Raw genomic sequence first — 19,282 nt, 5'->3', positions numbered from 1 at the left:
TCCCATTCAAAATTTATATTATTTTAAACTAATAGTATAATTTTTATTTCCCTAAGTTTCGAGTCCAGTTGATATATTATAGTGGTAGTTACTAGGGTCAGAAATCCAGGAATTATTGTAATAGGGTGCGGTCGCCGGGCCATTAACAGTATTATACCCCCCCGGCTAGCACTAACAAACATAATTAATCACAAATAGACAAGCGGGGTTTTTTGATTAGCAATTTAGCCGTTAGGTTTAGGGGTTTCCTATAGTATCTAGTTTTAATTTAAGCATTATTTGAGCTATCGTGGATTTCTAGTAAGTTAATTGCCCTAGTATCGATTAGGGTTCGATATATATCTACGTATAATATAAGCGAAGATACTATCGCCGACCGATATTTTATTCGTAACACTAAGTTTGGTATTACGATTTATCGCTAGTGCGAGTACGTAGTGAAGCCCTAGAAGATTATCCAGTATTTAATAACCTATAAAGGTAACTATCGGATCAGTTAGGATACCATATAGTAGTTAGGATACCATATAGTAAGTATTTAATATTATTAATAAACAATAGACTGATATAGCCGACGACCATACCATATTCCCTATATATATAGAATATCCTATTCTAGGGTTAGCTATATATTAGGATGGATTATTATATATAAGGTGTAGCTAAATATATCGTAGCGCCGCTAGTATATGAGTGTATTAGTCTAAGGCGTATTAGTTTTCCGCGTATAGCTATTAGGGGAAGCCGCGGCTATTAGAAATCGCTACGGGAGAAGAGAAACGCGAGGGATCGATATAGCGAGTCGTTTACTAGCGGTTTTTCCGTAGTAAGTTCGGATCGTATTATATCTATATCCGATAGCCTAGGCCTATATATAAGCCTGAGGTACCGCCACCCGAGGCTAGTTATATAGCGTAAGCTATTAATAAGATAGAAGCGATATTCACTTAGTAATAGCAGTAGCTACTGTTGGAATTTGGACCAATGCTACATTAGGTGAAGGTATCCTCTTATTCAACATAAGAAGAAGAAGAAAAGAAAGAGATACGAACATGATTTACCCCTCCAAACCGCTTACCCCTCTTTACCCCACCAGATCGATGACATATCCCTCATCACGCCATCAGTTCTATCACATTTCCTTCCCTGATTCTATTCTGTTTATCTGATATAAAGCATGTGACTTTGACTACTTTCTGTCTATAAATACGCGCGAGACACTAAGTAGAAATGACAGACCTTTCACTCTCTTCAAATATTCTACTATCCCTTTCTATCTGCTTAGAAAGACCTTCTTCTTAGTCCTTTGTTTGAGGATTGTGGATTGTGCTCATTTAGAGTGCATAAGCCCTTTGCACTCTATCTTATTCTTTTCCATCTTTATCCGATCAAGCCTTCCTTGGTCGGATAGACCTACGGTCCGTGGTGGGGAAGCATCTACAAAAGCGTACCCCGCGCCACGAAAAGCTTCGTGGTATCCGCCTCCCTACACGACCGACACAAAGTAAGACCTAAAGGATTGGTGACGGCTTAGAAGTATGCGTGCTTTCACTGTTTAGGATCCACTTCAGACCACTAGGGTCATTCGCTCTGATCAAAAGTGGTAGTATAGCGATACCTGCGACACCTTTGACAAGCTCAATCACCTGCTTCACAATCGTGTCATCACCAAACCGAAGCATATTCTTAAGAATATTCTCCAAGCTAGATTGCAAGCCAGTTCCTAAGCTATTAATCAAAAAAGGGTTAAGAGGAGTCTCGATAGACAATCTTCGTGCGATTGCCCGACCTTTTTCTGTGATAATAGACTGATCGCAGGCTAGAAAGTGGAGAAAAGCTGGCAAGCCATATTTGCCACAAATTGCCAAGCTTATGTTTGAGCGTCTTTCTCTTTGTGTGGCGTTTTGAAGCCGAGGGAAGGGAGTCGGGCTCCTGAAGTGACTTAAGGCGATCGGTCATTTATTTTCTTTCAATCGTGTGCTGCGCCAGGCAACCCATAAGGATGGAAGCGCTCCTTGAATGTTTGGCCTTTATAGTACACCGCACATGCCTGGATTTTCAGCCGCCCATACCGCTTTCGCAAATATAGCTTATGTCCCTAGCACTAACCTAGCAGTAAGTGAATTTTTAGTGGGTCGCTTCCTCAGAATAGTTACCTTTTTCTTTGTGTATTCCTCCTAATCACACAATTCTTAGCTACGGAGATGAACTACACAATGGAACCCATAGTAAAGAAAAGTTATTTGCATTTTATAAAGATTTATTGAATTACAAGTTCACTCCATGATACATACCATAAAAAATTTAGATTTGAACCTATAAACATTTACCAGAAATTTGAGTTACACTATCTATGGGTCTATTGAGTTGTCCCGAGACGATAACACTATCTCTAATTGTGATTCGAATATCATATGGACCGATTACCCCCTCAAAAGATTTTTTTCTGCCAGTTAACTCTGCCATGGAATTATAGGCAATAGAGACAGCTAAGCCGTGGAAAGAAGGAGCAGCTTATAATATGGTACCACTGAGAGAGCAAAGAATGCCGTCGATACAGAACGATGCCTTTATTCGACGGTCCTAGTGTCGAAGCACTCCTTTTACGGAATACATCTATAGGATGAGGGTATTAGGTAAGAGTAACCGAGTCACACGTAGTATCTAAAGTGCGACCTAGATGACTTACCTTGAATTGGTAGCAGAGGGATGAACTTAGCAAATTTCTAGCTATGTAGAGGGGGGAGGAAGAAAAGAGGTACGGTGGTAGATATTATTAAATAATGAAATACCCGCACTAATCTCTTAGGTATCAATAAATATACGAGGCAACATTTAATTCACCATTCTCAATTCACCACTCCCACAATAGTGATAAGTTTTATCTTTATCATCGGTAAAGGTGTATTATCATCCACAATTTAGATTTGTGACTATTGCTAGGGAAATTACTTCGAAAACAAATTGAGGGAGAGTGATGAATTAATGGAGAGTGATAAATTGAGGGAGAGTGATGAATTGAGGGAGAGTGATGAATTGAGGGAGAGTGAGGAATTGAGGGAGAGTGAGGAATCAAGGGAGAGTGAGGAATTGAGGGAGAGTGATGAATTGAGGGAGACTGTTGATTGATCATAATATTGATAATTGATGAACGGACTCTGATGATATTTTAGCGCTCTTTAAATATTAGTCCATTTCTCTAGTTCCTGATACTAGACACTATATCCACTATGGCCGAGCTCCCATAAGACGCCTAACAGTGGAATTAGTCTATTAGTTTTATTGCTCTACTTAAGTTAAATAAGAAGTTTCTCCGAGGTGAAATTTCATCTTCTCCTTATTATTACGGCCTAATTAAGGAGGAGACACGAAGCCTCGTACCTTCTTTGTTAAAGCTACACAAACGGAGGATTTTAACGTAGTCCAGCTAACCATATCTACGCGAACGTAAGAGAGGAGACAAACGCAAATTTTACGACCACTAGTAACGACCTTTTATCTCCTTTGTTATAGCTAAGAAAGATAATCCGCGGAAACTCTTTTAAGAGTTAGAAAAAAAAAGAGATATCAAAGTTCACGCACGAAAAGCTTATTCGCCTGAAGCTGCCGTACAAGGATCATTCACTAAGAAAAAGATTATTACCAAATATCGATATTTATTTTTTTGGCGGCGATAGAAAGTTTTTACTACCGTTAATCTAACGGCAAATCTAGTAGAGAAGGACATTTTCTGCCTAGAAGCTATAAAGCAAGTAAAACCATAGGAATTCGAGGTTATTATAGCTTCGTGGAAGGATATCGATATTATAGGGATTATTATAGAAGTAGGTAATACAACACGGGTATGATAAGCGACCACTATCTATATGTCAATATTTTCCTTTTTAGTATAGTAGTAGTATAAGATTGCATATTCTTCAATACACGCGTCTTCACCCTAAATAAGGGATAACACTCAATTATAGAAAATTTTCTGCTCTAATTCATAAATAGTCTTAAGTCATCGCTCGGTAATAATTAATTACTCGCTCTAAATCTATTACTCGTTCTTATGTCATTATGCGTCCGCTATCGATCACTTACCTACGTTGACCTCTAGTGTTTGCATTAATTCACCTAACTAAGTGTCTCGATATCTTTTAATCCCGGACATAGTATAATTACGTGTTTTTTGATAACGGCCGTTAAATCTCTATAAAAAATGGTTAGACATAGATAAGAGCCAATTTAGGGAAGGCCTATACCAAATCGGGTTTAAAAAGTGGTGAATTAAAAGCGAGTGGTAAATTAACGGAGAGCGGCGAACTTAAGGAGACCTAAGCACTATATCTAGCTTAGACTCCGGTTAAAAGCCAATGTTATAATACTATTTAATCTCTTTGGCTGTCCTTCACTGGTCCGTTTCCCACGAACATTTTAATCAGTTATATAGTCGTATTCGAAATTGGCTTAAGAATTGGCGCTTAGCACTAATGCCCAGAGCCTAATCTACTTATTTATCACTTTAAAATTAAGATTATTATCCTATTAATGCCAGATTATCTGCTTTCTTTTGAAATTAAAGAACCTACTCAGATTCTGCTATTAATTAGGCCCCGTATCATTGGAATTGTTGGTCTACCTAGCTCAAATTAGCCAGAAGAATATTAACAAACACCGAGCTACGTAATTTGAGTTTCCACGCTACTATAAATCCCCAGTATGCCATCCATTCTAAGGATTTCCACGATCTCTCCTCCGCCTATCAGAACTATCATATCTAGACTTCGGCTCTGCCTATAAAGTAAATCCCTTTCCTATTGCTTTTGGTCTGTTACCAGCTCAATAAACTCTGTCAAGTCTATCTCTTTAACACCTCTAGAAACTTTATCCATATATTCTGCATCATAGATCATATCAACGTTCACCTGCCCAGTGAAAGCCACAGAGAGAAAGTTCCCTCAATGGCATCTATAACTTCCGAACTCGAAGCTGGAAGCGGGAACGAAGGCGTGCTAGATGATCAAGGTATCTGCAAATGGGACGCTGATCCAACGAATCCCTATAACTGGCCGACAAAGTGACTCGATGCCGCGGGTAGCCAACAGCTAATCTTCAACAAGCCAATCTACTTCCTTGCCAGTATTGATGAGAGAGTTGAAGAACTCCCTTGTTCTTGGTTACCGTCGGCGGTGCCTCTGAGATTCAGCAATTCGGCTGCTGGACAGCAGCATTCCCAATGGTTTCTAGCTGTTAAGTGAGTAAGGAGTGGAATTAGAGGCCAACCATGAAGAACTCGCTGTTTCTTCCGCTGAATGCAGTCTGTCTCCGCCAAGTTCAAGCCATATCTGCAATGGACAACTTCCTACGCCCATACTGGCTCCATATCGTTGACAATGTCTCTCCTGGCCTAGTCGAGCTCTTGTCAGAGGGCGTGTCGCTTTCTAACGCTGTTATATTGTACATGACTATCGTCACATAACACGACTGCTAGTCTTCCATGACGAATGGCTCAGTTCTCGCGACTATTTTTGCGGCTTTGTTCAGTGAACTGCTGCGTATCGCAATTGACTTGAAAACTTAATATTTATGTGTACACTAATCTTCCGTGTCAGCTTTGTTCTTTGTGAAACTAATGCAATGACAATAAACTGTTAACTTGCTATGCGTTATTGTGTGGGTCGGTGGAAGGCACGGCTATCACATACTCGAGATTGGTCTGTAAAGATAGCGCAGGATAGAGTGCGACCGTGAGGTTGGCTCAGAAGAAGAAAGCACATTGAATGCTACTAGTAAGGGAGTGATTCAGGCTTTTGAAAATAATCTAACTTGGGATCACGGTCTCTTTCTTGCCCCAGGGATGAACGAGTCGCTGAGAATATTGCAGGTAATGGCCCGTAAACTAGAATGCAGCCAGGTCAACACGGTCGAATACGTATGTGTTAAAGCCAGAGAGGACAGGAAAGAGGAAGGACAATAATGAATTGGAAAAAAAATTGAAATAGTTTGGATGCTATGGAGATATAGTATCGTATCGAAGATCATTGAAGATCATTGAAGATCAAGGTAGTTGGTATAGATATGACCTTTTCAAAGAGCGTCACCCATACGACATAGCCTCGCTTCCCATGGTCGTAGTACACAGACACTTACCACCTTCTCGTAGTTACCTAGCACCAGGTGGGCATGGTGCATGGTCGACACAAGTACCGAATCAAGGGTCACCTCTTGGTCGGAGAAATTCAACAGTATCAAGGCATCACAAGTTCCAACCAAGGTGCGTTTGTATACGAAAAGCTGCTCGTGCTGGGGGTGTAACAATATGAAATCGCCGTATACCAGCGTCTTCCACCGTTTTCTCAGCTGTATCATTTGTTTCCAGAACGCCAGAATGCTGTTCGGATCGGTTTCTGCACTCTCCACATTGCAAACCCTGTAATCAGGGTTCACCTTGCGCCACGGTACGCTTGCCGTGAACCCGGCATGTGGCAGTGTGCCGGACCACTGCATCGGCGTCCTCCCGTGGTCTCTCGCCTTCTTCTGTATGTCATCCATGACATCCTCCATGTCTTGCTCCGCCACCGTCTTTCCTTTCTTTTCTTTCTCTTGCCGATAGTGCATCTCGGAAACAACATCGGTGTACTCCCGAATTCCCCATTCGCGGGGCAGGTTGATCATTCCAATTTCCTGTCCCTGAAACACGTACAAAGTTCCACTAAGACTTGCCAAAAACATCGAGAGTAGCTTGCCTGATAGCCATCGAAATTCAGAACTGTCGCTTCCAAACCGCGAGATGCTCCGGCCTTGATCATGGTTTTCCAGGTACAAGCTGTTCCAACCGCCGTGCACTTGCATTGCTGTCTGCCATTTGTTCACAATGCCCTTCAAAGTCGCTAGAGAGAACTCCCGCCAGCCAAGCATGGTCCCAGGGATGCGGTCGATATCCATGTGCTCCCACGAGAAGATCATACAAAACTCTTCCCGCAAAGGGTGAACATACTGTAGGGCCATGTCGGGTTCGTCCACATGGGGAGTTTCACCAACAGTCATGATATCGTATTTGCCCAGAACTCGCTGGCCGAGCTCGCGTAGATATTCATGGCACTTCGGTCTGTTGAGGTACAAATGCATGGCTGGCTGATGGGATGCCGAGGGCTCGATGACCTCCGCGTCGGGAAACCTGGGCGCTTTCGCGATGTAATTGATCGCATCAATCTATCAAAATTAGAGGTCAGTTGACTATTGAACAAATTGGCAAGGCAAGACATAATGGTTTACGTACGCGGAAGCCATCGATTCCTTCTTCTAACCAAAAGTTCATGATGTCTTGGACCGCTTCGCGGACTTTTGGATTCTCCCCTATATTCATCTCGATCTCAGTCCACATGCAATTTCGAGTCCCTCACACCGTTACAAAGAAGTATTGATATAACTCACAGTTAAGGTCCGGCTGGGTTCTGGTGAAGAGGCGCAAATAGTACTCGCCAGTAGTATCATCATATTCCCAAGCTGACTCGGCACCGAAAAATGATCTCCAATTATTGGGAGGCTGACGACTACCATACTCATCATACTTGGGAGGTTGCCAATAGTACCACGACCTTTTGTCGCTGTCCTTGCTTGATTTTGATTCAACAAACCATTCATGCTCATCAGAGGTGTGATTCACGACCAGGTCCATGATTATTCTGATACCGACCTCTTTCAACCCCCTTTTCAGCACTCGCCAGTCATTCATAGTGCCATATGGGGGATAAATGGCGCGATAGTCAGAAATGTCGTAGCCCATGTCCCTCTGCGGGGACATGTAAATCGGACATAGCCACACTATATCAACACCAAGCGACTTGAGATAGGGAATCTTAGAGATGATGCCCTGGAGATCACCAATACCATCGCCATTAGAGTCACAGAAGGATGCCGGGTAGATCTGATAGACGCTAGCTTCCTTCCACCAGATTGGGCTTTTGTGGAGTGCTGAGCCTATGGAATGAGCTTGCTCACGATTGATAAGCTCATCAGGCTCTCTTTTGAAAAAAGCCATGTTAAGGTGGCTTATTGAGCTCACGTCTTTCCTCCGTCGAATGAGCCATTGAATCCTCGCGGTGCTTAAATATTTCATATCGCCCATTTGGCTTGGCATACAGGTTTTTTATCTTCGGCATTGCGGCAAAGGACCGCAACGCGCAAGGACAACATGCCATACGAGAAGCGCTGCCCATCAGCCGCCTATGCCGACCTCGGTACAGTTCGAAATGAGGAGAGTGGGCAACCAAGGTTGGTCGTTATCTCCTCTCCGGGACCAGAAGCCGACGGGCGGGGAACATGAGCCCCTTTGCCGGTTGCGCGTTGCGCAACTCTTAATTTATCTTCCGGATTGCGGGAAAGCGCACGAAACCATTTGCTATTCATGGGACTTCTAATCTGCCACACTTGATCGTTATCTACTTTTGAACTACTATATAGACTCTCTGCATCTCGCTTCGTAGCAGTATGTGATCGAATCTATCCACAAGCAGCTCCAACTTCGGCCTGCACGGGTGATCAATATGGGGCTTCCTAACTTCCTTAAACAGAACATGTTTTCAGAGTTGACGTGGCGCGTGCTCGGAATTTATCTGTTTGTTTCGGTAAGTCGCTCCCCAATCTTTCACTTCCCTGGAATCTCTCTACTATGTCTCTAACTCATGGCCATATGGAACGCTAATGTCTTTTCTTATAGTTTGGGTCTTTTGTAGGTTCACTGACCTATCCAATCTGCTTGCGATTTTATATTAAACGTGCTTCTTAGAACTTTGGCTTTGACATTGCTTGGTGGTCCTCCTGCCTAGGCCTGCAAGAGTTTGCAGATAACTATGGCGTTTCACCTGGCCCTGGAAAGGCTAAGGTTATACCTGCGTCATGGCAGTCTGCGGGTACTGGTACGCCCAGTGCGGGTATGGCGATCGGCTGTATTGCCGCTGGCTACTGCAATGCCTACATAGGACGGAAAAAAACGATTGTCGTATTATCTGTTATCTCAATCATTGGTGTGGTGATTCAGTGCGCTGTTCCTGTAAGTTATCCAGCCGCTCCTCTCTCCCTTGTTGACATACGCATTGCTCACAAAAAAGTCATACTGGGGCTTGATTGTTGGTCGTACCATCAACGGCATCTCAATGGGAATGGAAGCCAATGTTATTCCGACTTACAGCGCCGAGCTAGCTCCCCCAGCCATTCGGGGTTCTCTCGTGAATTTCTACCAGTGGTGGCAGATCGTTGGCAACATCATATCTGCTAGCTGCATCTACGGCACTTCAAAGCATCTAACAGGACAGTGGCAGTACAAACCCGTCATGATTGCGCAGGCTTCCGTGCCATTAATCCTTATCTGTGGTGTATGGTTCATGCCTGAATCACCAAGGTCGGTCATTGAAATCACCAAATTGCCTGTGCGCGTGGATTAAAGTTTATCCTAGATGGCTACTGATGAAGAATCGCCATGAGGACGCCAAATCAGCCCTAGCCTCTTTTCGTAAAGGCAAAGCTAGCCCTTCTGATGTTTCACTTGAGCTTTCTCTCATCCAAACCGCGTTGGAGGAACAACGAGAGCTGGCAGCAACTACCACCTATCTTGACTGCTTCCGTGGCTCCAACCTTCGCCGGACGTTGATTGCAGTCGTTGTTCAACTAATGCAACAAATCCAAGGCAATTCTTTCATGAACAACTACCTTGTGGTTTTTTTGGAACGCATTGGCATTCAGAATGGCCTACAAATCTATATTGCCCAGAACGCCACGCAGCTTGGTGGCATTACTCTAGCCTTCTACTTCACCGATAAAATAGGCCGGCGTCCTATCTTAATTATGTCTTCTTTCTTCATGGCCCTTCTTATGTGGGTTGTCGCCGGTCTTGGTGCGTACACTGACGTCCATGGCCCTAAAGCTGAAGGATGCGTTGCTGCCATCTTAATATATCAAGCAATTGCGGGAGGCTGCTGGGGCAGCTGTACCTGGATTACTACTTCAGAGGTAGCTGCCGCAGCAGTCAGAGAGAAGACGATCATGACAGCAACTTTTGTCAGTTTCTGCATGGTCCTCCTGATCACCTATATCAATCCTTACGTGCAGGACCCTGGTTATGGGAACCTTGGGGCTCGCATCGGCTTTGTGTACGGTGGATGCTCACTCCTAGCACTTCTGTGGGCATTCTTCTTTCTGCCAGAATTGAAAGGCAGAAGTCTGGAGGAGTTGGATGAAATGTTCGCTCTCAAATTGCCGACTAGGAAATTCCGCGGATACACATCAACTGGAATTGGGGCCAATGTCACGAAGGTACACAATACAAATGCGGGTGCCAATATAAATAGGGAATTGCTACTCCCACCACCCCTGCCTTAGAGCTAAGGTATCAATTTGTTCTGCCAGCAGATTCCGGCCTCAATTTATAGGTGTCTACGTAATTATTGTAGTGGTGGAACGCATGACATAATGAATAAAGTTGCGGCCTGAGGTGTCACGAATACCTTAGGTGTAAGCAGCAGCTTCTACATGAGGATAGAGAGAAGAGGAGGCATCTACCCAATTCATTCCAGTTTTCACTACATTCTTTCATTCAACATGCTATATTAAGTACATTCCATACGGGCTCAGCCGGGAAAAACAGTACGGCCTCATTTAGGATTGCTGCGTCCAGGATTGCACGTACGACCTCACGGCCTCACCAAGGACATTCGCGACCTCCCCTAGGACGACCTCTACTACGTGCAGGTTGTGTGTGTGTTGTTCGTTGGTTGCTGTTGCCCAGTCTGTATTGTCAGACAGCCATCGAGCCATCCCCTTTTCATTATCTAATTCCAATTTGCTTGGTAAATCCACTTGTTTTTTGGTGCATTAACTCGCTCTCTCTCCGCTCAATTACACCACCCACATTCATGAATATCCAGCATCCAATCAGATACGTCTATCCTGATTATTCAGCATCTCCTGATCTCCACGCTGACTACTACGCAGGACCCTCTGCCCTCTGACGCCGACGCGACGACCACTACCCCCTCGCGACCGCCCCTCGCGACCTCTACGGCCTCCACAGCCTCCACGGCCTCCTTCCTGCGGCGGTAGAATATACTCGAATGCTGATGGCTCTCGCTGGGTTGATATGGAGACTTAGGAGAAGACCTAAAGCGGTGGATAAGGCGGTAAGTGGTTTATTGATCTAAGCCTATTTAGGATAAAATGCCTGGTAATTCAGGTTAGGGGTGGTGGGAGTAGCGAGGGGGGTGGTGGGAGTAGCAATTCCCTATAAATATTACCAAAGGCACTGACGCATGTGGGTGAATCTCAGGATTCAGAGAAGTAGGTTTAGGTGATCAGTTGAGGATAAAGCAATGTGACCCAACAAGCAGTCTCAATCTCACGACTCAATGGCCTAGAGGCTATAACTTACTTAATCAGTAAAAAGCCCATTTAAGTCAACATGAAATTCCCATTCCAGTCCGTAAGTGTTCCCAAATGCCACCATGGGATCCATTGGGAAGCTGTCCTGCAATGGATTTGTTGTAAAGGGGCCAGGATTCACATCAGCCTCTGGCCACATCACTGATGGAGATTCCTGGATTTGGCTTCCAACCAAATTCTGAGTGTCTGGTGTTTGCGGCTTTTGAATGAGGGTCATGCCCCCTTCGACATTTTCAGAATGATCTTGCTGGATAATAAGATCGATTCTGATAGATGCTAGCTTGGTGAAATTGAAGTTCACCGAATGCGCTTTGAGTAGGTTCCGGTAGGTGTTGATCTGCTTCGTCCAATAATCCATATCTTCCTCATCTGCTGCGGAAAGCAACATGCCGATTATAAACCCTCCTGCAACGGCAAAACTGATTCTAGAACCTAAAATCCTGGATATTAGCGGCCAGAAACTGGAAATAATGCATATGCCATACTCATCCACCAGAACCCTGATAGGCAATTGACTTGAAGGTTCCTCAACCAGTCAATGACGTTTGAGATAAGATCTGCGGACCGTTGCCGAAACTGAGGGCCAGCAGTTGTGCGGAGTAATGCCCGGAGCCAAGTAATTTCCGCTGTGTAGTATAGTAGCTGCAAGTTACCTTTGAGAAGCGTCAGCGGGGAAAGCAGCAGGTCGGGTTCAGGTCTCCGTACCTGTCGGATCATGCATGGTATCGTTCCCAATCAGAGGAGTGAGATAATCTTCTTTCCATCGACGAAGTCGACTTATGAACACACTGGCAATGTCACTGCATTCCTCAATTCCTAATGTGGGGAGCATCTTGGCTGCTTTGACAGTGTAAAGCTGCGATAGAATGTCGGCGAGTATACTAGTCAGCCTAGCAGCTGCGACAAACACTTGGGCAGGAAGTAATTCTGTGCGTGGGCTTGCTTTTGGATCAGGAATGATATCCGTGACCTCTACTTGCTCCACGTCATGTTGATCATCATGGATATAAGATGGTCGACCAAGAGTAAGAGCTGTCCACTTGTCCTGCATATATACCGCCCACCAAAGTCTCCTTCTCCTTTTTTTCTGGTCTTCTGGAATATCCCAATTTGTCGCATCGATATTCAGGCCCACGTCCTGGCTCATGCCTACGATCGAGCCCACATCAGTCCATAATCCAGGCATTGTTGGAGCCCGGAAAATGTACGTATGCCTTTGTGCGTGCAGAAGTGCTGCCTCGATTGTCTCAAGTTTGGCGTTCCGGGCTTCGATCGGTAGGGCCTGACTATTGAAATCCATCCATACCCAGGGATCAAATGTTTGTGCCTCGACGCAATAGGGGTGTGCGAGCGCAAAAATGGATGCGAGAAGTGTGGATGGTGCGGCCGAGTGCCTAAATGATTGAGGATCTAGTATCGGGAGGGCAGGGTGAATCCCCTCAAAGAAAGCGTTCACTAGTTGATCAACGTGAGGCGACGCCATTTCACGAATAGTAGTCAGGGGATAATAACTGGGGCGGGCATCGAGGTGCTGGTCAGGGACTGCCGTGAAACTTGCCGGGCGTTGTGGATCATTGCTCAGACGATGCCAAGTCCATTGGATCCCATCGATACGTTGGATTCGATCTGTCTTACAGTATTGAAGGATGAAAGGGTCCTGATCTCCAGTCAGGCCAACATATTGTAAGGTCTCGGAGGGGCCCGTGGTGTTGTTTTCAGCCGTCTTGTTGGCAATGGTCTTATCCTTCGACAAAGGTGATTTTCTGGGAACAGCATCGACGATTTGTTCCTTTCCTCTTGCGGTTGTACAGTTCCTGGGATTTGGCGAAGAGACAAACGTGCACTGTAAGCCCCGGCTGCGACATAGAGAGCACGATTCGTCCTCATTGCGCAAACAACACACTCTGCGCCGCCGGCAATTGTCACACCTTTCGGTTGCATTAGCATGGCCTGAATATCGTTTGGCTCGAGATCCCCTACGGTCTTTGTCGACGCGACCTATATTGCCGCACCCGGGAGATTCCATTTGCGTTCATCCTGGCCAGTGGTTGCTCGATGAAAAGGGTGAGGATATCCCCGCCTGCGTCGCAATTGGTTGGGGCTCATCACATGATTGTTATGCAACATCAATGAACGCTGAATTATTAGAGCCACGTTTTTCTTTTTATTTGCCACGTACCTCCCCACCTCCAAGGTGGCGCATATGGGTGATTGTGCCATGGCCACCTACCGCCTTCGATCCCTATGTCATTTGGTTTCTCAATCGGAGACATTATCCTCTGCATCCAGATTGCGCATCGTCTTTTCTCTTCCGTCACTGAAGGACACAAAAAGGGTCTTGCGACCTCAAGAGAGTTGGACGATGCAGTCTTCGGCCTTTGCTATGCTTCAGACCTTCTGCAAATAAACCATAAGGCCACCGTGTACGACATCTGTTCAAAGTCTAAGACTGTTGCGGTGCGTATGAATCTATAATTTGATGTACATGATCGAGTTCTGGTAGGAGGAGACGAAATAGCCCGATAATGCCACGGCCAAATATCCAGAAAGGGCCCCATGTACCCTGCCATCACGTGATTAAACGTTTGTATCCAACAACTTCATATCTGAACAACCATAGCTTACTGTATCACAAGCTCATATTATGGAGAGCGGATCAGCACGGCCAAAGCTCCATCATTTCGACAGGGTGTCGTGAGAAACGAGCGAATCTGGTATTACACTTTTCTAGCCACTCTTCCACACAGGCTAGATGAGGAAGCCCCTTGCACTTTTCGCCACGCAGGATCACGCACTCATCAAAACTTTCATCGCCCTGGGTCAAAGAAAAGCAGTGGGTATTGTAAATCCATCCTCTAGGTCTTGGTGTGCTTGTGCGTGGCTCCCACGATACACTTCGTACCACTGCTCGCCCACTTGATCCGCCCATCGATGTCGATACCTTCTCACACAAAAGAAGTTCTCAGCGATAACACTAAGTATGGCTCATAGAACCAACGAGCGAACCAAATCCCTGGCATGAGAGATCGATCTTGACAACTTTCCTTGATGACTTTAGCGTTGTTCGAGATAGCTAAACAGTTGGAAGTGAATAAATTGTGTGGCAACACCTACCTACTTATACATCCTCATTATGGAACTCGCGCATAGCCTGTCCCGAGGGTAGCAAAGAAGTCCGCACCTTAAAACATTCAAATCCCTATTACTGACTTTGTGCTTGTGGGGCTATACAATTTTCTCCTCTAGAAAGTCTTATACTTCCCCAGGCCAACAATGCAGAATCTGGAAGGGCCTCGACACCGAGCAAGACCTTAATACACCATCAGATATGCATGGTACAACAAACCTAGCGCACTGACTTCCATGGGTTACTGCACAATATTTCTACTCTTGAAGATGCAGGTCAAGGTCCCCATTGGAATTTAAACTATATACATAGCCCGATACCTCTTTCCACCTTTCTTGGCCTTTATACAACGGTTATGCTTGAAAAAAGCCGACCCCATGCATGACCCCAAGAGGGGCAAAGCCCTTCAATTTAAGAGCGTGGTATAGCTTATCGTGTGGTCCCTGGTCGGAAACGACGTGGTCATCTCCGTCAGCGACCGCAAGATATAGCCGAAGGAAACCTCTTGGCGGTTGGGTATGCTTCAAGCCCTGTAGTCCGATGCCTCTCGGCGATGTAGGAGCCCCAATCGCCCTAGTACAAGAGTCGACACCGGCCCTCTTTGAGCACTTCTCATTCGGCTCCGACAGTCGTGCGGATCGATTCCTGAAATTGCAGCCCAAGTCGAGAACCGATTGCCATCTCTCAAAGAGGATGTAGCCAGTTAAAGGTTAGAGATCGAGGCGGAACCGTTCAGATGCGGCCAACCTGTTGAAACGGTATGAGTTCAGCAGCCATAAAGCTCCGCCACTGAGAATCCTGAGTGCCTCAATAAACCAGTACGCTTAAAAGGTCGATGGCCAGAATGGATTGGTATCAGAGGGCCAGTCCATGTCAATGTACGCTTCATGAAGTATCAAATCAGAGAGTGTTGTGTAACTTGCCGTGGAGTTCGCAGAAGGTGTATCGATACTCGTCTCCTTTAGCGAACCCACATTGATTTTGTGAGTGGTTTCGAGCTGATCGATGTCAGAATGACGATAATCAGCCCAAGACTTATCAAAGTCTATTCCACGTAGGATAACATCCAGTCTTGCCTGTGCGAATTTTGCGCTGTTAAAGCTTCCACTTTGTGCCCGCAGGACCATTCGATAATGAGAGGCACGGTTCTTCCAAAGGTCCACGAAATCCCTATCAGGTGAGAGACGCATCATGCTCACCATAAAAGTCCCACAAATAGTGAGATTAAGTGCAGAGACTAAATAGTGAACACCTTAGCCGAGTAAGAACATCCGTGTTACCTGAATCTACCTACAGGACCACCAAAACACGCTTGCCCTGCTGAGCGGAAGATTCTGCACCAGGTCGGCAACCTTTGATGTGAAACTGACTGCACGCTCCAAGAAAGATGAGGTATCAAACCTTCTTCGGTATAGCTTCGGGTAGATAGCGCGACAGAGCATGATCTCGGCAGTATAATAGGCTAGCTCAACGGTCCCTTAAAATCCCTCAGTAAGAGCATCGCGAATAAGTATTTAGCATATTCTTTACCTGTGACGTCGGGAAATGGAGTTCTCATCAGTAGGGGCTCAAGATACCGTGTCCGCCAATCAGAAAGAGAGTTTATTATAGGCTCTGCTATGCCGAGGATAAACTCTGCTGACTTATCTCTTAAGAACTCGACGGACTTTAAGGTATATAAGGCTTTCAGTAAATCGGAAAGGATGACAGAAAGGGTAGCCATCGCCCGAAAACAGGTAATCCCCATGGGCTGTACAAGATCATGTGCATCAACGTTTACCTGCAACGCAAGGTCTTGGGTGGAAAAGTCTGATGTCGACAACATAGGGACATTGTACTGTTCGTCGTGAATGTAAGACGGCCGTCCAAGAGTCATCGCTGACCTTTATGAGCTTAGCAAACAAGGTGCGGACACAGTAGATATTAAAGCGTACCACTTATCAATGATGTAAATAGCCCACCATAACCGTTTCCTTCGTCCCTTTTCCTGGGATGAGAGGTTCCAACTTGACGAGTCAACATTTAGACCCAGCTCTTGTCCTAGACCCACAAGCTGTTCATAATCCTTTGGTCAGCATATGAGACAGTCAACCGGTATCTCGTACTCACAGCTCCTACTTCAGACCACACACCAGAGACATTGCATCCACTAGGTTCTTTAGCGATCTGACCATAGAATCAATGGTGAAAAAGAGCGCTACCTACTGGATCGCCAAGTCGAATCTCTGTGAGAAAAGAATTGCCGCTTCTACGGTCTCTAGACGAGGTCTCTGGGTGACGATGGGACGCATCCAAATATAGGTGTCCACCAACACCCTCGGATCTATGTCCCCAGCTTCAGGGCAATAGAGACGTGCTAGCAAGTACATAGACACTTTAAGATAGGGGCTGGGATTATGAGCCAAGCAATGGTCGCGGTCGAGTAGCGGAAAGGCGGAATGGATACTATCAAAGAATGTAGTCACCAAAGTTTCTCTCTTTCTTCCAACGATTTCCTCGACTCGCCTCATACGGTCGTCAAGACTGGCAGTGGGGCATGAGTCTCGGAGTAGCTATTGTTACCCAGTCAGCGTAAGGGTACGACTACTCGCGAAGGCCTAACTTACAGTAAAAGAGATTGGCATGATAGAATCGTGACCCATTCGTTGTGAGCGCCATTCGTTGCTGCCACGACATCTGGGCTGTTGGGAAGGGCTATTCGCAAGGATGAAGGGATCACAGTCTGCACTCAATCCAACATACTGAGCCGCTTCAAGGTCCACGTGTTGGCTGTGGCCTCTCAAATTGCTTACGCTAGCAGCACTGTCATGTGGTAGTGACCCCGTTTCCACCTCCCGTGCGGAGTCAGTATTGCTGTCAAGCAAGCTCACTGCTCCGACGGGACGGGATGGATAATGCCGTATTAAGGGCTTTGAGATGAAGGTGCACCGTCTGTCGCGATTACTGCACAGTACACAGTCACCTCCCACGCCACGAACGCAACGTGCCTTCCTCTCACGGCAGAGATCGCAGGGTTTTTGCTTTCTCGATCGATAGTGCCGCATGGGCTGGCTGCTTCCAGAAGAGTTTGCTTGCATTTTAGGCAATGCTCGGTATTTAATGGCAGTGGTGTTTGGTTGGAGGTAAATCAGGCCAACGGTGACTTTATCATGTCATTATCCAAGATTGCTGGTAGCGATAACATGTTGGGATACTATTGGTGACCATTCCTCGAACCGATGACATAAGCACCGTCAAAAAGCACCACGTGAGCCGCCAGCTCGCTTACAATCCCCCCACATTCGTTCCTCCTTAACAGAAGCGGAAACACCACATTATCTAACCAAATAGCATTCTGTGTAAGGCTCATATGCAAGGGCGCGGCTGCTATTGAGAATAGCTCCCTCGCTTGTTCCAACCATCTGCCAGGACGCTATAAATCGACATCAATCGCTTTGCGCTTTTAGCTAGGGAGGAATTGACAGACGTCGTTGTCGGATGACTAGCGCCCTTTTCATTCATGAAAAAGCAAGCACGGATCTTCTCCATACATCTAGAGTGTACTAGAGTTAATTTCCACCCAACGCGGACTACACCGTGAAACGTCGAAATTTAATTGGTTGCCCATCTGAGCCCAGGTCTAAAGCACATAGATTCTGATCCCATGGGCTTAGTTCCTCGTCATCTCGGCACTCAACGCTGCAGATAAGAATTTTTGCTGTTTTCATGTCTTATCTGATGTTTGATTAAACCGATATATTATCTCTGTAACCAGGTATGCTCCAGTCTGCTCAAGGTCCGTTCCCCGAAATGGCGGGCAAGCGTGGACGCTGCCCACTTGCTTGGTTCCTATGGCCGTTTGCCCGAGCTTATCGCCGACTTGCGGCTGCCTGTGTTTGAATTGCCGAGGGTTGGTAATTGTATCCGGGAACACCAGAGACTAAGATTCCATATACTGCTTTTTCAGCTATGTACAGTTTTTATATGTTCATTACCCTGACCCGATAGAAAGAGCTCACATGATTAGGCGACAAGATGTCTGGTTTGTCACTCCTTGACAAGGAATTTCAACGAATAATACAATCGCTGAGAAACCGCAAATCTGCCGTTCACTTATTGCGTCCCTGAAGAGTTTGCATGTTCTCATTTCATCCCGGATTTTCACTCCACTGCGCCCTCGCGCCTCTCATACGGCAAACATCTCTACGGCTCCAGAAAGATGCAAATTGCTGCACTTGTCGTCATTTCAAGACGCATCTTCATTCTTTTCTTTGCGAAGTTGATCGAGGCGTTCGTCGTCGGTGAGTTCTTATTGAATCTTGACTATGTATCCTTCTCATGTAAACAGCCGTCTATGCTGCTGAGGTGTGCCCTGTGGTACTCATACCTTAGCTGACTATCTATGTCAATCTTTAGTAGTAGTGCAATGGAAAGATAATCGGTATGAATATTGCACGGTTTCATTGACAATGAAACGCAGTGGCCCTACAGGATTCCCTTTGCCATCTAGTGGGCTTAGGTGCCCTGGCTCGTCGTTGGCACGCTTCCCCCACTTGAGTCTCCGTGGCGGCATGTGCGGCACGGTAGATGGTCATGAGTCACCATGACGTCTAAATTCTGAATCCCAAACCCGGGCAATGAATGTCAATGTGGAGATGGTGCTTGCAACCAACAAAATTGTGACATCTATCAGCGGTAGTATACGCTACTTCGTCATCAGAGAGCTAGTCGGGCTTGTGAAACCCCGGGGTGAGAGGGATA

The 19,282-nt window shown here is 45.7% G+C and overlaps 4 protein-coding genes across 4 annotated transcripts; 2 read left to right on the top strand and 2 right to left on the bottom strand.

Annotated features, from left to right (window-relative positions):
• Positions 1–6,020: 6,020 nt before the first annotated feature.
• N7443_009504 (glycoside hydrolase family 13 protein) lies at positions 6,021–8,023 on the bottom strand (the record flags this gene model as incomplete). The annotated part of the gene is made up of 4 exons (XM_056889560.1): positions 6,021–6,065; positions 6,133–7,194; positions 7,262–7,338; positions 7,417–8,023. The coding sequence occupies 4 exons, from the start codon at positions 8,021–8,023 to the stop codon at positions 6,021–6,023; spliced, it is 1,791 nt and encodes a 596-aa protein (XP_056736051.1).
• Positions 8,024–8,558: 535 nt separating this feature from the next.
• On the top strand, positions 8,559–10,359 carry N7443_009503 (uncharacterized protein; the record flags this gene model as incomplete). The annotated part of the gene is made up of 5 exons (XM_056889559.1): positions 8,559–8,609; positions 8,702–8,713; positions 8,771–9,034; positions 9,093–9,382; positions 9,438–10,359. 5 exons carry the CDS (start codon positions 8,559–8,561, stop codon positions 10,357–10,359), a joined length of 1,539 nt encoding a protein of 512 aa, XP_056736050.1.
• A 1,045-nt stretch (positions 10,360–11,404) lies between these two features.
• On the bottom strand, positions 11,405–13,362 carry N7443_009502 (fungal specific transcription factor domain-containing protein; the record flags this gene model as incomplete). The annotated part of the gene is made up of 4 exons (XM_056889558.1): positions 11,405–11,847; positions 11,901–12,041; positions 12,121–13,271; positions 13,319–13,362. The coding sequence occupies 4 exons, from the start codon at positions 13,360–13,362 to the stop codon at positions 11,405–11,407; spliced, it is 1,779 nt and encodes a 592-aa protein (XP_056736049.1).
• Positions 13,363–18,740: 5,378 nt separating this feature from the next.
• On the top strand, positions 18,741–19,128 carry N7443_009501 (uncharacterized protein; the record flags this gene model as incomplete). The annotated part of the gene is made up of 2 exons (XM_056889557.1): positions 18,741–18,822; positions 18,941–19,128. 2 exons carry the CDS (start codon positions 18,741–18,743, stop codon positions 19,126–19,128), a joined length of 270 nt encoding a protein of 89 aa, XP_056736048.1.
• Positions 19,129–19,282: the final 154 nt, after the last annotated feature.

The sequence above is a fragment of the Penicillium atrosanguineum genome (assembly GCF_028827265.1).
Source record: "Penicillium atrosanguineum strain IBT 20685 chromosome Unknown utg000008l_segment0_segment0, whole genome shotgun sequence".
NCBI lineage: Eukaryota > Fungi > Ascomycota > Eurotiomycetes > Eurotiales > Aspergillaceae > Penicillium > Penicillium atrosanguineum.
This window is presented reverse-complemented; position numbering and strand designations above follow the sequence as displayed.